The sequence below is a fragment of the Lemur catta genome, chromosome 17 (assembly GCF_020740605.2).
Source record: "Lemur catta isolate mLemCat1 chromosome 17, mLemCat1.pri, whole genome shotgun sequence".
NCBI classification, from domain to species: Eukaryota; Metazoa; Chordata; class Mammalia; order Primates; family Lemuridae; genus Lemur; species Lemur catta.
The window spans coordinates 20,153,250-20,174,646 of NC_059144.1; the positions used below are offsets into that span (position 1 = coordinate 20,153,250).

Sequence of the window (21,397 nt, forward strand, 5' to 3'; positions counted from 1 at the left end):
CCCTACCCCATGGGATTCTGGCAAGGGTTAAAAGTGGCAGCGTGTGTAAAGCACACGCGGAAGTACCTGATGCAGGTAGTACGTGCTCACAAAGTGTGAGTGCTTCCTGTCATACCCAGGCAAAGGCAGACACTCTGTAGCAAGTTCAGAGCAGCTGGTGAAGAGGGTCAGGCGTTTCCGGAGAGGGTGAGGGACAGCTGGGCCCCACAGCTGGTTGAATGAAGGGACTAGGTCAGGCAGGTTTGTCAGGGGCCCCTGAGCACAGGAAGCCCCTCGCTTCTTTAATATGCAACCCCACCCTTTGGCCCAGGCCTGCCTAGGGCCTCTCTGGCTGGGGTTGGCCAACGTGTCCCCCTACGCCTGCTCCTCCTGTCTTCACAGACGCGGGCTCCTCCCTGGGGGGCCTGGGTGGTCTCCCCAAGGGCGTAGAACAGCTGGTTCCTCCAGAGGCTTTCGGCTATCTATCTGCAGAGCACACGAGTTGGGGGTTCCAGGGAGGCACTGCAGTTGCCAAAGTCCTCTTCCGTCCCTGGCCAGTCTCTCCTGTCCACTTCGGTCATCGCCACAGTCCAGATGACACCAGGAAAGCCAGGCTAGAAACAAAGTGAAGGTTGGGTCTGACATTGGAATGAAAGAGTAAAAAAGAGACAGGTAAGACAGGGTGGGAAGGGCCCTAGATAAATGGGATAGGGCTCTTGCACAGCATCTGAAAATCTTGTTTTCTCACCCCACAAATTGTCCAAAAACGGGACAGGCTGCATAATTTATGGGGCCCAATAGCAAATCAGGTGGGACCCCTCGTTCAAAAACTAAGAATTTCAAGCCAGCCACAGCAGAGCATTCATTGTACCAAGCATGGGGCCCTTCCGACCCGGGACCTTGTGTGACTGCAGGTCACAGACCCGTGAAGCTGGCCTTGCACAGAAATTTCTGAGTGCACAGACATGAGTTTTTCTAGGGAAAGGGCCCTCAACTGTCAAGGTCATGATCCAGAAAGGTTAAGAGTCACGAAGTTAAGTGAGGGGCCCTCCTTCCTGCCCTCACCTCCTCCCTCCACTCAGACAGGCAGGGCTCCAAGCTGGGGGTTAGTGACCATGTTGCTCGAGCCAGCTTCAGAGTGGGGGGGGCTCTGGTGGCTGTGGGGACAGAAAGAAGTGGGCACGTGAGAGACGGAGATTAGAGTTGGGAGGGAAAGGCATGAGGCTGACTCCCGGGCGTGTGGCTCAAGCAACTGGATCGGGCAGTGGTGGTGCTGTTCACAGAGACAAAAGCAGAGGATTGGAGTGTTGCACTTGGCTTTCTTGGGCCGACACAGAATCGGGAATTCCACGGTAACATGAAGGGGTGTCAAGGAGACAGACAGCAGGGCTCAGAAAGAAGATTACAGGGAGACACACACATTTTGGGGGCCATTGGCATAGAGATGGCATCTAACCCCATTGGAACAGCCGAGTCTCCTGGGTGTTCCCTGGGTGCAAGAGCCCTGCTGCTCTGGGCACGCTAACTGCCCCGACACCCAGGGCTCTCATCCGTAAATGGAGGCGAGAATAACATCCTCTTGATCAGGTTTCATAAATGCACTTGCGAAAGAAAAATGCTTAGCACAGGCCCTGGTACCTTTGAAGTCCCCAGTGAATATCAGCTGTTATTGTTATTACTAATATCATGATCATGTCATTCCTTCTACAAGTATGTATGGAGCGCCAGGCAGTGCTCTGGGCTTTAGATACTTCCACGACCAGCATGTTAGAAGGCGGTGAGCACTATGGCAAAAGCAGAGCAGAGTGAAGGGCATGGTGTGTGCGTTGGGGGTGGGGGTGTTGCAATATCAAATATAGCAGCTGGGAGAGCCCTGCTGAAAAAGGGACACTAGAGCAAACCCTTGGAGGTGAGGGAACAGCCCATCAAAGACCATAAGGAGGTGAGGTCATTGAGTAGAGGACAGGGGACCCTTGCATGGGCTCCTCATGGCAGAGGTGGCGGGTCCCCTGACAGGGCCAGAGCAAGTCTGCCGCACAATGAGGCAGAAGGTGGAGGGAGCTGCTCTGCCTCCGGCAGCCCCTGAGCCTCCCCTGCCACCCCCACCCCCGAGAAGGGGCTCACCTGGCGGAGCAGGCTCACCCGCAGAGCCACTCCTCCTCTGCGCTAGGCCGTGCCCCCGTCCAGCAAAACCTGGCCAGGCCTTTGCTCCAGGGCTCCCAATCCAAGCACAAATCTGAGTCATTTTCCTCTGAATCTGTGGAGATACAAGACCAGGCCTCAGGGGTGGTCGTGTCCCGTCTCCTACCCTGACCCAGGGGGAGCGCCCTGCCAGGCCGGGCTGCCCCTGCAGCCTTGTCTGAGGCCAGTGGGCCGAGGCAGAATCATACGGGCCGGCCCTGAGGCCTCAGGAAGACTTCTGGGCCTTCAGTGGTGACCAGGGACTAAGAGAGAAGGTTGTCCTGTGATTTAGGAACTGGGCATATCCACCTACCAGAGGGAAGGACCCCAGAGGTGAGCCAATGACATGCTGTTTAGGTCACGGTCCAGTTCAGTTTCTCATTTCATCCTTTTAACAACTTCCCAGAGGCAATTACTAGTATTTTCATATTTTACAGATGAGGAAGGCTCAGAAAGGTGAAATGACTTGTCTGGGCTCACAGCCAGGGAGCGGTGGCGCTGGATTCGAAGTCAGCCTCCCTGCGCCGCCGTTCCCGCGGGTGCACTTGTTTGGAATTTGAAGGCAGCTTTGAGCTGAACATCTTGCTCCAAGGCCCACCACGAGGAGCGGGCAGGACCCGCAGCAGGCGCGGCCTGTTGTGCCATTCCTCTGTTTCAGCCCCAAATCTGCCCCTTTGGAGGTTTGCTTTCCTCCTTCTGCAAATCGCAAAAGGAAACACTTGCAACAGGGCAAGTTCCTCTCGAAGGGCGCATGTGGCTCTTTCCTCTCTCCCCATGTCATGGCCAGAGCAGCACTGTGCCCCCGGCCAGCTTCTCCCAGAGTCCCTCAGTGCCAGCCTCACCAGGCAGCTCCCGTCTCCTCCCCACCTGCTCCTCCAGTGACCTGGGCAAGTGCACCCTGCCGGGCACTCCGTGCTCAGTGCTCTTCCTTCCAGGCCCTGAAACCGCCCTGCTGAGCCCGGCAGGAGTGGGCTTGGGCCAAGGAGGAGGAAGTGGCAGAGCTACTCCCATCTGTTCTTCATACTGGATTCCAGGCCAAACTGATTCCAATCAAGAGATAACGCAGAATAGAAAACCACTGGCCTGGGGGTCCTGAGCCCCCAGTCCCCTAAACCCTGGCAGGCCAGACCCTGGCTTTGGGCCAGCTCCCAGCTCAAGGGCAAAACTCACACAGTAATTCTGAGAGTTCCAAGAACACAGAGACCCTGAGGGAGGATTGCGCACCCCACTTTCAGGAGGATTTCTCTTTATTGCAAAATTAACAAAGGACTTATTTCAAAATGCCACGTGGTAGGTCAGGGAGTAAACAGCCTCTCAGGAGAAAGGCTGAGGAGCGGTCAGGCTGGGGCAGGTTGTGGATGGTTTTGGAGCAGGGCCTCCAAGGAGAATGAACTCCTGGAGATCAATGCCTTGGCCTGGGTGGTAGGTAAAGTGTCCCTCCGCTCTGGAGAAGCCAGCCAAAGCCGCTCCTACATTGCCTACCACATTGATAAAACCAACATGGGCTGGATTATTTTTTTAGCCTATGGGCACCCACCACGTGCCAGGTGTGTATATGCGCTGTGTGCCCTGCCCTGCAAGCACCTGAGACGCATCGACCCACGGAAGCCCTTCCATACCCCAAAAGGATTATCACCTCCATTTTGCAGGTGAGAAAACTGAGGTTCAGAGAGGACATGCCCAAAGTCACACAGATGGTAGGTGGCAGAGCCAGGATTTTAAGGGAAACAACTGGCTCTTAAGTACTTCATAGATGTATGACCTGGGGAGATTGTTTCTCCTCCCCAAGCCTCGGTTTCCTCAATTGTAATCTAAGAATTACTTCACAGGGTTATTTTTAGGATTAAATGAGATACTGCACGTCAAGTATTTAGCACAAGACTTAGTACACAGGTTTCAAAAAAGTTTAGCTATTGTTATGAACTACTAAGAAGCAAGGCTGAAATCTGAACCCAAGTCTTCCAGACCCCAGAAAGGAGACTTTTATAGCCAGTACACAAACGAGTCTTCTGAGTCCCACCAGCTGCTGGGCCCAATGCCAGAACTGTGCTCCTCAGGGAGGGCTGTGGTCTGCCCTGGGAATATGAGGAAAATATACTTTATTTTTTATTTTTTTATTTTTTGAGACAGAGTCTCACTCTGTTGCCTGGGCTAGAGTGCCATGGCATCAGCCTAGCTCACAGCAACCTCAAACTCCTGGGCTCAAGTGATCCTCCTGCCTCAGCCTCCCAAGTAGCTGGGACTACAGGTATGCGCCACTATGCCTGGCTAATTTTTTCTATATATTTTTAGCTGTCCAGCTAATTTCTTTCTATTTTTAGTAGAGACGGGGTCTCACTCTTGCTCAGGCTGGTCTCGAACTCCTGACCTCGAGCGATCCTCCTGCCTCGGCCTCCCAGAGTGCTAGGATTACAGGCGTGGGCCACCGTGCCCGGCCAGAAAATATACTTTAAATAAACATTTTCTGGAAGCAAGAAGACTTCCTAGGCTCTTGCCGGGAACTCCCCATAATTACACAATTACCGGCCCCTACATTTGAGACCAGAGGGCCAGTGGAGCAGGGAGGACTGCTCACTCTGCCTCACTGACGTCTGACCAGAGCTGGCCGCGTGCTCAGCGCCCTCCCTGCCTAGGGGCCAAAGGTCATGGGGCTGAGGAGCAGGAGGTGGGAGGTTAAGTGGTCTCCAGGAAGAGGGCTCTCAATGAAAGGGACACCCAGGGAGACAGGACACCCAAGGGGTAGAAGAATCACTCCTGCCACATGGCCAGACCAGACCCTGGCCCACCTGTCCCCAGCTGTCCTCGTGGCCAGCTTTGCTCTGGCCCTTGCTCCTGTTGGTGGCATGCTGAGGTCAGCGTGAATGTCAGCTGGCTTCCATGATCCTGTGTCTCAGAGAAGCCAGATCCTCTCCGATGTGTGGTCTAGGTGGAAACAGTATGGTCTCTGGGTACCTGAAAAACACCTAAGGCTGCTGTATCCCATTGTCCAAGATGTTTACTACACAAAAGCACCCAGCTCATGGGGTGAGTAGGACTGAAATCCAGCCCATGCTCTGCTCACAAAGCCTTGTGCCCCAGCTGCATTCTCAGGAAGTGGCACCTTTTTCTAATTCATCTGCCCAGAAGAGCCACCTCTTTCTAATTTGTACAAACGACCGTATGTGTTATAGACATGCAAACCCATTGCTCTGCAGTCAAACTCGGGGACTCACTTTTGAACTCTAGATTAAGAAACCCTAAACAACCAAGCCCATCCTCTTCTCTTAAGAGTTCACTGCTTGTATCTGAGCCAGCACTTAAAATGCCTGAACAAAATCCTTTTTCTGTAGTTGATTCAGGACACTCTGGCCCACTCAGGCTCCTGCCCAGCTCCAGGATTAAAGCCCAGCCTGGACGGGTAAGAAGCTCACCTTGGCGAAGTAAGAAGCGTAGCCAGACGATCAGCAAAAATAACAGCAAACCCACAGGGAGGCACAGGCAGAAAACCAGGGAAGAAAACTTGAGGTCGTTCACCAGCAGCACCAAAGGGTACCTCATGGTGCATGTGTGGCTAAGCCAGGCCAGCCTGGGCTAGGCTGGCAGAGCTGCCCCTGGGGACCTGGTAGGCTGGACCACACTCTGCTCTCAGCCCAGTTGTGACTGAGCTGTGATGCAACCAGGAAGTCACAGTGTCTCTCGGGCACAGCCTGCAGGGGCGACCTGGAAGGAGAGCTGTGTGTTTGGATGGATGTGTGGGAGGCAGGCAGTGAGACACTTTGGCTGAGAATAAACACCCAGGCTTCCAGGCAGGCAGGCAGGCTTGCGTTTCAATCCCAGCTCAGCAGCTATTGGGTTCACGTGACACTTCCCTGATCCTCTTTCTTCTAAGATGGAAATAATTCTCTAAGTTAGAAAAATAGAAGAGGTGACAAAAATTACCCCTCTGCGTGGGTGTTGACATATCTGAGGTCACAGATACCTCCAGGAGCCAGCCAGGTCCCCAGTCCTGTAATTCCAGCTGCACGTGTCCACACCCACACTCTGTGGGGGTGCCGGGGACTGCAGTGGACAGGACGGAGTACCCCACATCTGAAGCAGGCAGCTGGAGTAGCTGCAGCCAATTGCTGGGAGGGAAGTGCGGGTTCAGTATTGCCAGAACTCCCCACTTCCCCAAGGGGAGCCAAAAATTCCGGATTTTTATGTAAAATCTCCCAAATTTAAAGTGTTGGATCAAACCTTGTTACAACATTATCGGCTTAACAAAACCTGTCTGCCAGGCTGGATTGGCTCACTGAGCTGCCACTTAGACTTTCTAACACAACACATAGTAGGCCCTCAATAAAGGATTATTTAATCTGGGAGTTTCTGTACCTCTCCTTATCACGGTTTTCAGTGAGGAACTTATAAAGGTATTAACCTTGTTCCTTTTTCTCTGTAGTGGGCAGAACACTCCCACCTCACCTCTGTCCTTCATTCATTCATGAGGCATTCAATAAACTTCCACGTGCCAGACCATGGCAGGAAAGAGGCTCTGGGCCTTCCAGGGCCCAACAGCCCCTAAGCTGGGGGGAAGAACTCGGGCCGGGTCGAGAGCCTGGTAGGCACTAGGGAGCCCACTCCCTGGACCACCTGCCTCAGTCACTGCCAGCAGAGGCGCAGGGGCTGGAAGGTTATCACACATGACAATTCCTAGGCTCACCCTGATCATAGTCGGATCTCTGGAGCCAGGTGTGAGGCTCAGGATTCAACCCGCTGATGAGCAACCAGGGTGATTCGATGCAGACTTGATTGTGAGAGCACAGCAGCACCTGGTTTAGGAGCATCAGTTGAAAAGTCAGGCAGAACCAGGAGTGGTGGCAGACCTTGGGGGAGACACGGGGTGGAAGGAACCCCTTATGGGAAGACACCAGTCCGAGGAGAAGGGCAGGTAGGGGCAGCCATGAAAAAAATAAGAGTAGGGGAATGCTGGGACTTGGTTTTGTTTTGAGGGAGTCCTACCCCAGCTGTAGGACGCCCGAGTTCCCAGAAGTCTGGGAAAATGGCATTAATGTGCATCCGAGGAAGGCAGGAAAGCTGTGCCAGATGCAAGGCCCGGAGACCAAGATCGGGAGTGGGTGCTTGGGGCTGGGGGTGACTTCTTGGCATTGGGTCCTGAAGGGGCTGGGGCCAGAGAGGGCGGAGCATTCTTGTTGAGAAAGGCTTGAACACACACTTTGTGGCTATGAAATCTTTCCAGACACCGAAACAGGGCCGCTGCGCACCAGGCCCAGCTGGAGGTCCTGCGGTGAGCAGGCAGGGCAGGCGTGGACACACCGAGGGGAGGGTCTCAGACACAGATCAGGGGCCGGCACACAGCGTCATTCTGAGTCTGTGCCAGGACAGAGGGGCAGCTCTTGGCAGAGGCATGTACCATGATGGTTCTCACTCGTTTCCTCAAGTGGTCCACCCACCCCTCCATGTGTGATGTAGGCATTTCGGCACTAATCTGGCCCATGGGACCCTCTGCAGCCAACCCTACACAAGGGGCAGTGGGAGCAGGGGTGACCTCCTCTACATCTCCCCTCTTTCCTGGCTGCCCAGCCCTGGCAGGGCTGATTTTCTGCAGGCAGAGGGCATGGCTAGCACTTCCTTGTTCCCGAGACACAGAGAGCCACCCCTCCCCTCAGCAATTCCCAGCCTTTTCAAGGCGAGCCTCTGGGCAGTGTTAGGGTTTTCGTTATGTGAGCTCCTTCCAGCATAGAGGGCCAAATACTTTCTTTGAAAATTAAGCGAATTTTGAGTATTTCCTGAAACTCTACAGATCTCCATTACGTAGGGTAGCCGAAGCCAGGCAGACACCCCCTGGAAAGGTAACTGAAGAGCACCCATGCAGGAGGCAAAGCCCAGCCTGTAACCAAAAGCATACACCAAGTTGTTAGATAAGAATCTCCTTAAAATTTAATTGACTAAATGTATTACATTCAATATTCCATGTGTTTCTTCTGGACAAAGGATTGGCATAAATACAAACAAACCTCTGGGCCTTCTTCCCTAACCGACGAAGATAAAACACAGGAGGCGAGGGGACACGGGTACACCTTCATATTTACATTTCGCCTTTACTTTACAGTTCAGTGCCAGAAATATTTACAGAAAATACAATAAGAAAAAGATCATGTCTTGGCAACATACTGAAATTCATACAAATTGTATATATGATTTCAAGCAAATAATGATACTGCTTATTTTTTAGCCACAACTGCCAAGCCCTTCAGAGGAGAAAGATGTCTTGGTCACTGCAAGAGACGAGGACTTGGGAAACTTGGTTTGTTTCAACAAGTATTTATTGGGCGCCTACTATATGCAAGGCACTGTGGAATCCCAAATTACACCTTTTCCCTCTCCATTAAAAAAAGAAAAGCATCTGAAGAACAGGAGTTGATATTCTGAGAAAAACACTATACAGTACATGGCTTCTTTAGCTACTGAGAAACCCACCGTTTGATTCCACACTGTACGGATGGATCCCCTCCAATCTCTCCATCTCGGGAAGAGGCTGTCTTGGAAATCTTTAAAACAGACCGTCTGAATCCAATGATCATTTCATGTAAACATGGAAATCAATTCTTTTTAGGAAGATAGAACCTGAACGGGTTGTGAAATGCTGAATGAAGAACTACTGCTGGCAGGAGTGTCAAATTGCCTCCAGTATGTGTCCTACCAGCTACCACAAAATATGTCTTTCAGCAAGGCTGACTCCCACTTTGGGTAAAGCTCCACTTGCCAAAAGAAATAAATATTCTTAAAGACTCTGCCTCTCTAAAACCCAGTCTCTGCAGAGCTTGACAAATGCTTCCCCAGCATTATATAGAAAGTAACTGCTCGTGAAGGCTTTATACACACAACCTGTAGGCAACTGATGCTACTGGCCGACAGTGTGGGTATTCTGCATTTATAAATGAGTCCAGAGGCAAATGGGCTGCCCTGAAATACAGGACCTGGAAATGGAGGAAAATGGCGTGTGTGTGTGTGTGTGTGTGTGTGTGTGTGCGCGCGTGCGCGCGTGCATGCGTTTGTGTGTGTGGCCAGGGGAGGGGGATCAACCCACCAGGTAATTATTCCTTTCTAAGGGCCAATGGACAGGAGAGGGTCTCAGGAAGAAGCCCTGGACAAAAGGCAGAGCTGGTAAACAAGGAAAGAGTTAAAAAGGTAAAACCCCCCTCACTGTCCTTAATGCTCCCAGCCAGAGAGGAGGAAAGCTTAAGATGGGAGTAGGAAGGTGACCTGCCTCTGTCTCTTGGGTAACACTTTCCATTTTCCTCTTCACAGAACGCCATACTCATCCATCCACCCCCTGGTGCACCTGGCACAGATGTAGCAACTGAACTGTTTAAGCCACAGACAAAAGTGGTTCTGGCTTCCCCCAAAAGGTTTTGAACATATCCTGGCAAATTTATCAAGTGGGCTACTAAAGATTATTATTAGGTACTAAATACGTTCCTCCAGCATTATTCTACTCAGAGTGATTTCTAACACAGGCAGTTGGGTGAATTTAGGGACCATGAACTCAAACCCAAACTGGTGAAAGGTCCAAGGGTTCTTACCACACTCGCTTTTCCGGCAGATGTTATTCTGAGCAGAAGGAACCAGCACCTGACGAGGTATGCGCATCCCATACTCCATGGGCTCTGCACACACTGGGGGCTTCATGCCTTCAGGGGCTGCATATCCCCTCTTCCCTGGAAGACCACAAAGTCTCCCAGATCACAAACTGCATTCAGCAGGGTTGTTCACTTATCAAAGTCATCAGAATTACAAAGAGTTGCCAGAAATTACAGCTAACTGAAGGATCAGCAAGCCCATATCCCATATATTTTTCTGACATTGAAACTATGCCAAAAGTAAAAGTTTTATCTGAAGAATCACATGAGGAAGTACATCTACATCAGTTATTTTTAACCTCTGGAATGTTATAAGTTGCACATCAGTTTATAGCCTTCTTTGTTCACTCCAACTAGAACAAGGGCCCATTTTCCTCTTGAAATGTCAATCTGGAATTACCTTGAAAGTTTTTAAACCTCACCTTATTCCTGCTGAACTACTAACACAATTTTAGGGTAGAACTTGCTCATCTTTATCACACATCCCCTCTCTCCCATGCTGCCATCTGGAAATGTCAACTTATTGCCCAGCTTAAAAAGAATATCAATTATTGAAGAATATCATACCCTGAATGGAAATTGGAGTCAGAGAAGGAGGTGGTTAACTTTACCTGAGCTTAAAACAAACACAAAGAAAAGGCGATGGGAAACTTAAAACCAAAAGCTGCTATGCTCACATTTCTTGCTCATAGATGGCAAAATACATACTTTCGGAATAGAGTTATCTGCACAGGGAATTAGGTCCTACACTATCCCCTGCCCCCTAAGTAGACTACCAAAATATCAAATCAAACAGACCATTGTAGCCCTAACCTACAAAATCTACTGACATCAGAGTTCAAGTGGGAAAACACCCCTTATACAACTATGATCACTCTTTGGACTTCAAATATCACTTATTTTCTTAACATAAAATAATCTTACTAAAGAACAAAGTATATAAGAATAGGAGAAATGAGCGGTGTACACTGCAGCACTGTAACAGGAATCCTTATACGGATGTTCGGGGTCTGGCCACCTCAAAAGTTTTATCCCTGGCAGAAAAGTAGCAGCGAGGTAACAGAAGTATTTCCAAAACCCTGGCAGGGATCTGTTGTGTCTTCAGCTGGCAGAGTCCAGAAAACATGACGATAGCCATTTCTAACAGTAGCCACCCAAGGAGGTGGGCACTAATAGCTGATGAAACATTACGGTGAAATCCAGCAAGCTCTCTGGGAGAGATATGAATTAGTATCGTTGAGAGGCTACTTTCTGAACCTCAAATTAGAATCCTTCATAAACTATTGCAGTTTGCTGCTTGGTCCTGAAATAAGAGACAGTGGATGAAACCAAATAATTTTTCAACACCTATTGTGAATTTACATTTTTTGATATTTAATCAATGAGTGAGTCATGTGTAACCTGTCATTATGTCACCAAGCTGGACAATAATGGAGAGAGTGGAGGTATCACTACTGTCACTACTGTCTTAGAACTTTTAACCCCACCAACTTCATTTGCATCCCCATTAAAGGACAAGGCCATGCCATCTTAGGTCTGTTCCTGGGTCGTCCAGAAACTGGGGCTTCAGACAGATCTGCACAGCGATGAGAATGACAACTTTTTGAAGTGTGGAGAAAAAATATTAAATATTTTAATGTCTTCTTATCCGAGCAAAAAACATTTACGTTCTTTTCTTTTTGTCAGTTTGACAGTTGGATGACAAATGGACCTACCAGTGAGCAGAAGGTTGAGACTTGTTCCTTCTCCTCCACGCTAGCAATGCGAGTCTTTAAATGTCCTGAAAGATTCTGAGACAGATTTTAATTCTGAATACAACCTCCTAAAAAGTGAGGTATAAAACTATCTTCAACTTCTAATTTGCAAATTTGTTGATACTACCAATGCATGTGTTTAACTGAGATGCATAAAGGCCTTTCTCCTCAAAAGGCTTGTATTTAACTAAAATTGTCACTTTTAAAAGAAAGTTTATGGCTAAAATGTATATCGTCATTACCAGCAGGAGTATGATTGTGTCTGGGAACCCATTTCACTAGAAAGCCAGAAGTCTTCTATCAAATGGGTTTATAATGTGTTTCTTCTATTCTGGTGATTAAACAGTAAGCTCTTGGGAAGTGATTTGTTTTTATTTTTACAGTGATCATCTATCAAACTGTTTTGCTTTGATATCATAGTCCCCAAACTGAAGTTCAATAGTCCTAGACAAACAGTGGTCTAAGAACTGCAGTTCTTGAGTCCAACCTCCTGGAAAAGTGAAGTATAAAACTCTGGCTCTAACTGCTTGTTCCGGTACTTGTTGACGATGTCGGTGATTTTCTGTTTCCGGCGGACATGTGGTGGACTGTAGGAGTCACTCTCCAGTCTCTTTCTTCTGCATATGTTAATTACAGTCTGCCTCACCAGAAAGCCTTGAAAACAGACAGTTTTAAAATAAATGTTAACAACCAGTCAGTTAGGTGTACTATCAGTATTCAGGTGAACTATTCTCAGCATACTCAAAACTATTTCATCAATTTGCAAAACTTCCTATCCCCAGAGAGGCAGATATAGCACTAAGATAAAACTGTCAGAAGAAACACACACTGACAAGGAAAAAGTGTATCAAAATCTGGTCTGACAACCCATTTCCTGCTCTGAATTATAAACAGCTATTTTCATTTTCTAATACTAATAGTTTATGATGTTCTACCTGTACTTACTAGATTAAGGATAGTTTAAAACAGAACAAAACGTGCTCCCTTTTTAACAAGAGCCATAGCATTTCCTACATGTGGAACCTATTAAGTAACATCACCATTTCTTTATTTTCACTTCTTTTTGGTTTGTAAAAATGTTAAAGAAAGAAACTCTAACCCTTCAGCCGCACATAAAGACCTTACCAAGAGCACGTCTGCTGACTATCATCCCGTCCACAAGAGGGATAACCATGTTAAATTTTCCAGTGGCTCCTTGAATTTTTATCCGAAATAATCCAGTGTTTAAAGGGTGGATGAATATGACAGGAACTTCTTTTTCAAGAGTCGTAGATCTTAAGAAAAGAAATTTTTTTTTTTACCCCAGACACACAAGAGTCGAAGGCTTCCATATGTAGCATAAACATACCAAGGGAATCTATTGCCAGGCAGTGGTTTGAAAAAAGTCAAGGGGTCAGGCTGCTCAGAATCCTCTTTCTGGGAGCCCGTGTTGCTGCCTCCTATAACACTTGGCCCTAAATGTCCATTACTGGGGTCAGGCTTTTTAAGCTAACAAAAAGGGGCTGAAAAATATGCTTAGAAAACCACTGGGGACACAGGGTGGAAGGAAAGACCAGAGAACTCTATTGTGGGGAGCTAAGATCTAGCAACCAGCTATGGGACTTTCTCTTAGTTCCCTCTTCTTGTAGGGGACAAAAGTGTTCCCCATGACCAGAGCACAGGGAATTCCAGTACGGTCAAGGCTGGTATCTCAGAGCAGAAGCAGGAATACAGCTAAGGCCCATTATGGGGAACTGATATAATTTTTTTTTCAAAAGTGGGAAGAGGAGGTTGGAAGGGCCATTCCTCTGAGCCAGCTCCAAGTGTCCTCCTCAGCTGAGGTGATAAACCCACATCTTGACAGGGCCAAAGCCCTCACAGCCTCTGACCAGCAGCAGATGCTAAGGGCAGCGACTGCCCTCATGGAAGAGTCAGCTACACATCACATGTCAGGGACAGGCAACCTATCTAGAAGTGCTCATGTCACTTGCAATGTTACATGTTGGGGGTTTTCTGCAACACAATGAGCTTTCTTTCTACACAGGTAAAGTGATTTTAGCCAAAGATTAACTGAGTTAATTTTTCAAAACATAAAAAAAAACTAATTAATCCTACAGTAGTTCTGTCCCCCCAACAAACTGTAAACTTTGCAAAACTACCAATAAAATACAAATTTTACAGTTGAATTGTATTACAACCTTTGACCTAAAAAAGATTAAAACAACAGAAACCGTATACGACAGGTAAAGTTCTCATCCAAACCAGTTCTAGAAAAGTCTCTTTCATGACAACTATCGTATAGTCTCTTTAGCAACTCAGTGTCATGAAGAAAAAAGAAAAAAAGACTATTCCATATTAAAAGAGATTTAAGGAATTAACACTAGATGTGTGGTCCTGGAGTGAATTCTGGTTTGAACAAACCAACTGTAAAAGATATTTTAGGGAAAACAGAAATTTGAATATATTTATTACTGAGATAATGTTATCTTTAGCTATCTAAAAAGTGTTCTTTTGAAAGATGCATACTGATGGTATTTAGAATGTTAAGATATCTGTAATTTGTTTTAAAATACTTCAGCATAAAAAAGTAGAAGTTTTAAGAATGACTTGCCCTCTTCTAGAAATTTTTCAAAAATGATGTTAAGATGAACCATCTCTGCTTTACATCATTTCAACAATAATCTTACAATGTTAGAATAAATTCATCTTACACGCAATTAGAATCAGATCCTGTAATTAGAAGGAAGCTCGAGTTAAAATATCAAGTTTGAGGGTAGCTCTGTGAAGTGAGAGATCAGGTTATTAGTATTTGGAGTGAGAGGCCTGGGTTCAGATCGCTGTCCCCTGCACTGATGGGAGTTGTGATGCTGAGGAATAACCTCTACAAGCTTATTTTTTCCCACTGGTAAACCGGGATAACAACTGTAACTCTTGGAGTTATAAACCAAACACGAGGAAGCAAAAAGCCTTGAAAACTATAAAGCCCATACAAATACAGTGTTACTATTCTTGGAATCAAGAGTATTCTCTTTTTATCTTTCCTGTGTATGGGCAGGTAAAATAGAAACTTTAACATGTTTAATAAAGTTAGTATTACATTTTACTTAAAAATATTTATCCATTAAATAGCTCGTAAGACTAGGATATTTTAACTGTTATTTATCCAGATTGCTTTGACCAATTTAACTCTATTATTTCTATCTAATATTGCCACCCTATTGCCATGGTCTTCATTAGTACCTAATTGCTTCTACTTCTCCATTTTTCTTTTTGCTATAGATAAATGTAAAATAGCAACTAATTATACCATTTAAAAATCCTTACTAAGGTGCTCAACATCACTAATCGTCAGAGAAATGCAAATCAAAACCACAATAAGATATCACCTCATACCAGTTAGGATGGCCATTTTTAAAACAATTGAAAGATAACAAGTGTTGGTGAGAATGTGGAGAAAAGGGAACCTTGGTACACTGTTGGTGGGAATCATGGAGTCATCATGGAAAACAGTATAGCAGTTTCTCAAAAAATTAAAAATAGAACTACATATGATCCAGCAGTCCCACTTCAGGATATATATCCAGAGGAACCAAAATCAGGATCTCAAACAGGTATCAGCACTCCCATTTTTACTACAGCATTATTTGTAACAGCCAAGACATGAAAGCAACCTAAATATCCACTGACAGATAAATGGGTAAAGAAAATGTGGTATTATACACACAATACAATATCATTCAGCCCTAAAAAAACAAGGAAATCCTGTCATCTGCAACTACATGGATAAACTTAGGGGACATTATGCTAAATCAAATGAACCAGGCACAAAAAGACAAATTCTACATGATACCACTTATATGATGGCTCTAGAATAGTCCAACTTGCAGAAGCAGAGGATAGCATGGTGGTTGCCAGGGGCTGGAGGCAGGGGGAAATGGGGTATTAGGTAGAGGGTAGAAAGTTTCAGTTACACAGAATGAGTAAGTCCTAGAGAAGAACTGCACAGCATAGTGGCTACAATTAATAATACTGTATTATATACCTAAAAATTTCCTAAGAGGGTAGATCTTGTAAGTGTCCTTATCACAAAACAATAATAATAAGAAGCGGGCAGGAGAGAACTTTTGGAGGTGATGGATATATGTTTAGATTGGGGTGATGGTTTCACAGGTATACATCAAATATGCACAGCTTTTTGTATGTCAGTCCTACCTCAACAAAGTGGTTAAAAAAAAAATCCTTGCTAATTTGATAACCTTGTGCATTTATGTATAAACTTCTTTGATTCTTTTTCTCTATTTTTATTTATGCCTATAACCCTTTTGTTTCATTATAATTATTTCTTTATTAAGCTGCAATTAGTATATAAAAAAATAGACACTCTGATGAACTTTAAGCAAACAAAAAGAGTGTACCTCAGAGAAGTGCTACTGTTTGCAGTAGTTTCCACACCAGTACTGATCTCTGTCATCAGATCTGAGAGGGGAAAGTTTTCTGGAAGAAAATAATAGCATTACAATTAATATCTCCCTCATTTTTCCCAAACAAATAATAAGAAATCTAATTTACTAATCTCTTTACACAAGTGGGCAACAAATATATGGACTGTGCTATCCTAAAATATATAATCCTAACTATTGCCCACAAATAAAAAAATTCTCCCTCAAAACATATTTTAGCTAATTTCATCTAAAGCAGAAAGTTCTTAGAGAATTATGTTCTACAGTCTTTGAGGGCTTGGTTGGAAAGTATTTATCACATATTCCCACTAACTCTAGGTTGGATGGGATTCTAGCTAAAGTATGCACTTCTAACACTCTCATGTTGCTTACATAAAAATCATAAGAAACTTATTCATAGCAGAACTCTTAAGAACAAATCAACCTTTACACTAAAACTGGACAGCCAGGCACGTGAAGAGAGGGAGAGCAATCTGCCCCTCCTTCCCCTTTCCAGAGGTCTCAGGATGAGTATTACCAACAAACCACTGGCAACAAACCACTGACGGTGATACCAATATGAATAGCTAAAAGCTTTGTATCTACTAGTCTCATAAATATTCACAACTATGAAAAAAGTGCCATGGTGGCCTCCATTTAACAGATGAATAATCTATGGCTTAAAGAAATTGAGTGGTGGAGCTGGATGCAAACCCAGGCTCGCTGAACTCCAGAACCAGCTCTTGGCCACCACATCATGCCTATGCTCCCACTCTGTGTAGACATTTAGCAGTCCTTGTCATTCTCTTGTCATTTTATTTATGGACAAAGTCCTCATACAGTACCTATATCATCATATCGTTCCACCCAGACTACAGAAACTCTTGTCTCAGGTCCGAGAGGAGGCACGGGGCGACCCTGAGGCAGTTTCTTCATTCTGGAACTGGGACTGAGCTGTGTAAGGAAGAAGGCAGGTGTGGGTGTGCAGAAGAAGATATGGCTTAATAAAAGTACCCAGTCATACACTTATCAAGATACCCAGTGATGTAAGTAAGTATTAGGTTACGTGAAATCACTAGGAAAGAAGTGTGAAATACATTTGCAAAAAAGCTATCATTTGGGTTCTGTTTATCAGTCTTAATGTAGAATAAGGAAATGAAGACCTAAAATTGTCAAAGGAAAAAAGTTAAAGAATACTGAACAACTGTAATTTGCATTAATAAAAAGAAAACATATAAGCAATGAGGCAGTATCTTAATGAGGGCTTAAAAGGATTTGAGTCTATCTCTATTATGGCCAGAAAGTAGTATGCTCTCCCTGTTACAGCAACATCACTACTTTGCCTGGGGATCCTAATATCTAAAATTTTCCAGCAAGTTATTCCTAGTTCTCAGACCAAATGTTTTCTACTGAAATCTATGCCTCGTTCTTTTTTCTCGTCAACAGAAAGAAAAAAGACTTGCTTGGGCCTTTCCTATCATGCACAGTGTGCTTGTGTTCCTGCCACCTCATCAGCTGTAAGTTTCACTGTAATGCTAACAGGACTATGTGGCTCCCTGTTAGCAAACTGGCACCCTGAGCTACACCACCACTCTGGCATACAGCTGAGCTAAGTTTGTGCCAAAGCCCTAAATAAAGCTCATGTGTACAGAGGAAGAGTCTCATACTTAAGGTGAATTTTAAAATTAAAACTGCTGTATTATCACAGAAATACATATCTTTACCAGATGACAAGTGTCCATGGCAAGTCCCCCAGTTTTTTGTCTCTACTCTGACATTCACAGAAAATGACTGTGACCAAGAGATTTTTCCCAAACTGTGACAGACACCCAGCCACACTCAGAGACTACTTTCTTAGCATCACGGCTCCTAATCAGCTTTGACTGACTTCCAGCCCCAGATTTAAAGAGCTCCCATGATTAAGTCAGGTCTACTTGGATAATCTCCCTTTTGCTTAACTCAAAGCAACCTTAATTAAACCAACAAAATCCCTTTGCCAAATAACGTAACATAATCATGGGATGTCCTATCATAGTCACAGGTTCCACCCACACACAAGGGGAGGACATTACACAAGGGCAAGGGTCACTAGGAGTCATCTTAAAATTTTGCCCAATACACCTTCTTGTTTTCCTGCAATCTAATAGTTATAGTGGATTTCCAGCAATCCACTAATAGTTATAGTGGATTTTTTAAATAGATTCTTCCTGGATTTTCTACATATTAATACATGATCATGTCATCTGCAAATACACATAGCTTTACTTCTTCCTTTCCCATCTTATGCATTTTATTTTTTCCTTTTCTCATTTCTCTGTGTTGGGCCTCCACTACCAAGCTGCATAGAGAACTGGTGAGAGTAGACATCCTTGCTTTGTCCTCAGGGGGAAAGCACTCAAGAATAACATATTAATATAATGTATAAGTATGAAGTCAGCTGTAGATTTTTAGTAGATGATCTGTATCAGGTTGAATAAGTTCCATTCATAGTTTACAGAGAATTTTTATCATGAATGAGTGTTGAATGTCTGCCAACTGCTTTTTTTGCATCTATTGAGATAATCATGTGAGTTTGCTTTTTTTAGTTTGTTAGCAGTCTGTACATCGTAAGTGATAAATAAAAACATGATGCTTTAAGAGTTGTCAAATTCTCTTAGGTTTTAAAGGAGTATCTATGCTGGCATTCAGAAACTGAGTGCAAGGGTAGCCAATCACTGAATATTAGGTCTGGCTAAAATCCTTCATTACCATGGAACACTGCCTTCTTCATCTTTTCCTGTAAAGGATCAGGTAATAAATATTTTAAATTTATTTATTCATATACTTAGCTATTCTCTAAAACGTTGCCATTTTTATATGGTCACCAATGTTTAAGTTGAACATTATATGATTAAAGATACAAAACACACAGCTACTGCTATATCTTTAGTGGACATTTCAGGGACCAAATAAAAATCTAGGCTTAAAAGGGAACAGGTGAGAGAATCAAGCATGAGACCTAGAATGGTGAAATCAAAGCAAACTGCAAAGGATGTCTTAGATTGAACTATTTGTTGCAGTCTAAAAAAAAAATCGTGAGAATTTTATTTAAAAAAATTAAGTTATTAATGAATCAGTACTCTGCTATGATTACTCTCTGGGTTAAAGTAAAAAGCTTTTCAGGCAGGATTCTATAATTAGCCCCATTTCACCACAAATTTTTGGATATATATCAATAAAGTGACTTACCCTCTGTGAGGAATTAAGATTGTCTGTGTGATTGGGGAAGAGCTCAAGTGTCAGGGATGGCTGTTTCAGAATTCCTGGCATAAGATCCATATTTGAATCACTATCTTGGTCCGAGATGTTACTTTCCAATGAATCAGCTATGATGTAAAGAAAAAAAGCAATTATGATACATTCTACTTCTTGGAGCAAAAATGTTTAAATTAATTGTGCTCATTAATTTAAGTCACTTTAAACAAAGCATTGCTTCTATCTACAACATTCAGAAAATGAGTACAAGGGCAGCTAATCACTGAATATTAGATCTGGCAAAAATCCTACATTACCATGCAACACTGACTTCATCTTTTTCTGCAAAGGATCAGGAAATAAATAATGTAAGCTTTGCTAGCCATACAGGTCTCTGTTGCGTATTCTTCTTTGTACTTTCTTTATAACCCTTTAAAAAGGTAAAAACCATGCTTGGCTGAATTTGGCTTATGCGCTACAGTTTGCTGGCTCCTGCTCTACAGGATAATTGAGGTAAGACTAGAAAATATTTGACTTTTCAGATGTAGAATATAATAAATGCCAGCTGGGTGTGGTGGCGCATCCCTGTAATCCTAGCACTCTGGGAGGCCAAGACAGGGGGATCACTTGAGATCAGGAGTTACAGACCAGCCTGAGCGAAACCCTGTCTCTACAAAAAATAGAAAAATTAGCTGGGCGTGGTGGTGCACACCTGTAGTCCCAGCTATTTGGGAGGCTGAGGCAGGAGGGTTGCTCGAGCCCAGGAGTTTGAGATTGCAGTGAACTATGATACTGCCACTGCAATCTATGCAATCTAGCCCAGGCAACAGAGTGAGACCCTGTCTCAAAAAAAAAAAAAAAAAAAAAGAATAGAAAGAAAAGAATATAATAAATCTCACTGTTACTCTCTGAATTATTTTGATTATATATTCAATCATGTAGCACTATGCCAAATAGACTGGGACATCCAAAAGCTACAGAGGACCTAGTCTCAGTGATTAAAGAGCAATCCTTACATCACTTCAACATCTCTTCCAATGCAATAATACTGCACAAACCAGGAATACAAAAATAGATCCTAAAATAGTGCTATGCAAAAAATGCTCTTACTTAAGGACTCCATAGGAGAAGGAACTACAAAAGCTATTTCCGTAAGGGCATCTGCATAATACAGCACCTTCTTCTGTCCATTGAAAATGCTAGCCCCGATATCTTCAGAGGAAATCACTTCATCTAGGAACAAGAAACAGTACGTTACTGTTTCAAAAAGTGGGAAAAAACAGTGTCATCATGCTTCATGAAATGTTAACTGGTTAATAAAGTGATAATAAATAGAAGATATGTTTCCAATAAGAATCAAGTGTGTACAAATAAAAAATTATAATATTCATTAAATGTCTTTATACATAAAATCATTACTTTAGAACATAAAATCTTAACTTCATGGTTTCTGAAATGACTATAAGAACACAGATTATGACAGGAAAAAAAATGAAACAACTCTGTATCAGACCACTTTGATTAGCAGGGCCTTTAACTCATCTGCATAAAGCAGATTAAGAAAGCAGTCCTGAATCTCCACCACAGTGTACCTGGTTTTCCTGAGTCCTGGGTGGACAGAGTTGGTCTCTGGGGAGGTGGTGGAAGGTGGGGTGTCAGAGGGTTGTGTGTGGCTTACAATGATAGAGGAAGTCAGGGTGAACAGTCAAGGAGGTCTTCATTCTCTAGCCCTGCGGGTTCTATGTGTGTTAGGAGTGGGGCAAGGGGGTGGTCCCCGTGTCCAAGGTAACAAGAGTGTGCTTGTGTGTCACTGAGCTCCCCACTAAGGGATGCCTGTTGGAGGGCTTGGGTCTCATTTAGGAGACAGGTCCACAGATTCATGCTTAGGCTTGCAAGAAGTTGGTAGAGTCATGGTTATTCTGGTTGGAAACCTGACTGACCAGAAACTAATCTGTAACTTCGGTAAAATATCAAACCCTCTGAACTCAAGCTCCTAATCTGCAAAATGGAGATAAAATTACCAGACAATTTATGATTGTGTGGGAATTAATGAGTCTTGAGGCTTGCAAAGTTGAAAAGCAATAGGTCTTGGCATCCTATTTGACACCACACTATCTGATATAGGTAATCTTCAAAATGTGGATAATGATGGCATCAAGTATTTCGGTGGCTGTGAAGATTAAAGGAGATAAACCCAAACCCTGGGTTCAAC

At 44.4% G+C, this 21,397-nt stretch overlaps 2 protein-coding genes across 4 annotated transcripts in view; both read right to left on the minus strand.

The window, feature by feature from the left end:
- Window positions 1-278: 278 nt before the first annotated feature.
- On the minus strand, window positions 279-5,771 carry ADIG (adipogenin). Its single transcript, XM_045528586.1, has 3 exons — window positions 5,571-5,771; window positions 2,104-2,236; window positions 279-593 (listed from the first exon to the last, which is right to left on the minus strand). Exons 1-2 carry the CDS (start codon window positions 5,695-5,697, stop codon window positions 2,118-2,120), a joined length of 246 nt encoding a protein of 81 aa, XP_045384542.1. The 5' UTR covers window positions 5,698-5,771; the 3' UTR covers window positions 279-593; window positions 2,104-2,117.
- A 2,282-nt stretch (window positions 5,772-8,053) lies between these two features.
- The window catches only part of RALGAPB (Ral GTPase activating protein non-catalytic subunit beta), a 99,022-nt gene continuing 85,678 nt past the window's right edge, over window positions 8,054-21,397 (minus strand). For all 3 annotated transcript variants that reach the window (XM_045528587.1, XM_045528588.1, XM_045528589.1), the window contains 6 exons: window positions 20,296-20,418; window positions 19,180-19,316; window positions 16,797-16,905; window positions 15,928-16,006; window positions 12,659-12,807; window positions 8,054-12,187 (listed from right to left, as the gene is read on the minus strand). In XM_045528587.1, coding sequence (XP_045384543.1) covers window positions 11,994-12,187; window positions 12,659-12,807; window positions 15,928-16,006; window positions 16,797-16,905; window positions 19,180-19,316; window positions 20,296-20,418 — 791 coding nt within the window. In that variant the 3' untranslated portion in view covers window positions 8,054-11,993. The remainder of the gene's footprint in view (window positions 12,188-12,658; window positions 12,808-15,927; window positions 16,007-16,796; window positions 16,906-19,179; window positions 19,317-20,295; window positions 20,419-21,397) is intronic.

What these genes read in the sequence shown, in the direction of transcription:
- ADIG (XM_045528586.1), bottom strand. Translation starts at nt 5,697, where the DNA reads ATGAGGTACCCTTTGGTGCTGCTGGTGAACGACCTCAAGTTTTCTTCC. An exon ending in ACGCTTCTTACTTCGCCAAG is followed by an intron (nt 2,237 to 5,570) that starts GTGAGCTTCTTA and finishes GTATCTCCACAG; the next exon opens with ATTCAGAGGAAAATGACTCA.